Below are 2,323 nucleotides of genomic sequence, written 5' to 3'. Positions count from 1 at the left end.
ATATTCAAGGGGGGGGGGAGGTGGGGAAGGGGTGATTTCATGGTGCTTATATTTATCGGGATTCGAATCCAAGATGTTCGATTACCATTTGAATACTCTATTAACTGAGCTACTGTATGAGGAGAAGTGGTATACACCCTTGGACTTTGCCAGTAGGACACAAGATACTGTGAAAGCTACATTTACACTAGACACGGTAATGACACGATGACAAAATGATTATTGCATTATTTATATTCTTCAACACTTCAGCATTTTTATCGTGTTGTTGTGTCATTATTGTGTCTGGTGTAAATGTAGCTTAATACATAATGAATCAAAATCAAATGCTTAATTAAATTAAAAGGTTAAAGGTTATTACTTACTGGGTAGATATTGCCCCTCACAAGATGCCTCTTCTCAGGTTTTAGAAGAAGGTAGTCACCACGGAATGGGACTATCCTGGGGTTAGGTTCGCATCCTGAAAGTTGAGCCAATCGATCGGAAAATAATCCGCCACAAGTTATCACGTATCGACACCTAACCGTTTTCTGAAGGTGTTGAGGGATATAAATCAATTAAAAAATTTCAACTGCTTTGAAAAATTTCATCAGTTTTTAGTTTTCTTTTTTTAGTATAAAATTATGATTTAATGCTCTTTCTGCTTTGAATCCTCAACTTAAAAATACATATATTAATAATTTTAAAATAAATATTAAATGAAATGGAGCACAATTGCAGTATATACTGTATATAATTAATGTTCTTCTAATTTGAATACTCAACTTATACTTATATATATATATATTAATAATTTAAAAATTAATATTACTAATTATACTTACACCATGTTTTCCTTCAACCAAAATGGGGCAGTTCAAACCTAAGTTGTATAGAATGAAAGAGTTGCATAGTTATGTAACAGTACATTTAAACAACGATATACAGGTTTCTTAGAAAAACACATCAGGCTTCAATTGCAGCCAAGTCCACATATAAGACAACCCCAAATTTGAATAAATTTTTGGTCGACTTTTGTATGTCAGGCATATGTATGTCGCATTCCCCTATTTTTTGCTCATAATTACAATACGCAAGTAATGTATGAGGCTACATTTATCAGACTGGGGTTTTGGATAAATATTTTGTGGTTTGTTACTCACTAAATAAAACCATAATCGTAATCTAAAGAGCTGTGTTCGCTTGAACTTTTATGGTCAGAAACAGCCTACGTAATATTCTTCTAAAGCCTGGTTCTCACGAGAGCCCTAGTATTCGGATCGGGAGCTAACCGTTAGCACTAACTGTTAGCATCTGCGCGAGAACGCCCGATCGGTTAGCGCTAACTGTTAGCGGTATCCGGACACATTAACGGTTAGCAAGCGCTATCGGTTAGCAAGTTGAGGGCGTTTCTATCATCAACCAATCACACGAACGTGTTTACAATTTCCAGTTTCTTACTGGCCAGTGATTCGATCATCATATTGTTGGTATCCGGATCGGGATTTTCTCGCATGGACGCAAGGCAGCTAACAGTAGGCAGATTCCAGATCCTGTTAACCGTTAGCTGTCGTGTGAGAACATAGCCTTAGTAAAATTACCAAAGCAATGCAGTAAGTTTTACCAAGTGAATATTGCCCAGGAAGAAAAATCGGGCTGTTAATCACAAGTAGAAAAGTCCTGTGTGAACATTTAATTAATATTACTTGTCGTGGAGGAGATACATTCTAAAAGAAGTACCTTTATTTGTTGAAGATTCAGATTCGTTCACTTGTCTGAAGGCATTCACATCAAATTCTGTATGAATTTCACCACCTAATGTCTTGAAATGTTTACCAAACATCCGCGCCATCTCTCCATAGTCAACGATACCAGTGTTTGGAGACACAAGAGCTTTAATGCCCTACAAAGTGAACAGAATAATGGAGTTTTTAATTGGTCCTACGTTTCAATAATAATAATAATAATAATATGTCGTTCTTATATAGCGCTTCATGCACAAAGCTTCATTTCATTGGATCAAACTTTTTTTGACAGAAACCAATGGCTGATAGTGCCTTGTCTGATAATTGACTATGTTTAGAGTACTTTTGACCATTTTGAACTTATAGATGTACAGTAGCATTGATTTCTGCAGTACACACATGCTCCTATCTAGGAGCCTACTTTTCACTGCTGAGGGTGCCCTTACAGATAAACATTCTATTCAAAATCTTGGTTATTGGTAGGCAATGACCAGGACAATAACATTATTGTATATTTATAGAACCCCTGACCGGGTATAACAGAATAATCCATTTTCAGGAATGGAAACTTTAACAAATGTAGTGATCATAAATGCACG

General features: G+C 35.9%; 1 protein-coding gene across 1 annotated transcript; it reads right to left on the bottom strand.

Annotated features, from left to right (window-relative positions):
- Positions 1-332: 332 nt before the first annotated feature.
- LOC117102165 (L-2-hydroxyglutarate dehydrogenase, mitochondrial-like) lies at positions 333-1,926 on the bottom strand. The gene is made up of 3 exons (XM_033242371.1): positions 1,720-1,926; positions 825-862; positions 333-530 (listed from the first exon to the last, which is right to left on the bottom strand). Exons 1-3 carry the CDS (start codon positions 1,829-1,831, stop codon positions 348-350), a joined length of 333 nt encoding a protein of 110 aa, XP_033098262.1. The 5' UTR covers positions 1,832-1,926; the 3' UTR covers positions 333-347.
- Between the last annotated feature and the right edge of the window lie 397 nt (positions 1,927-2,323).

Source organism: Anneissia japonica, unplaced genomic scaffold (assembly GCF_011630105.1).
Source record: "Anneissia japonica isolate Jap-2015-1 unplaced genomic scaffold, ASM1163010v1 scaffold62402_len2381_cov142, whole genome shotgun sequence".
Taxonomy (NCBI): Eukaryota; Metazoa; Echinodermata; class Crinoidea; order Comatulida; family Comatulidae; genus Anneissia; species Anneissia japonica.
This window is presented reverse-complemented; position numbering and strand designations above follow the sequence as displayed.

Coding starts and splice junctions, on each gene's coding strand:
- LOC117102165 (XM_033242371.1), bottom strand. CDS start 1,831: ATGGCGCGGATGTTTGGTAAACATTTCAAGACATTAGGTGGTGAAATT. Junction 863..1,719: donor TGAATCTTCAACAAATAAAG/GTACTTCTTTTA, acceptor TATACAACTTAG/GTTTGAACTGCCCCATTTTG. Junction 531..824: donor TGGTTGAAGGAAAACATGGT/GTAAGTATAATT, acceptor CAACACCTTCAG/AAAACGGTTAGGTGTCGATA.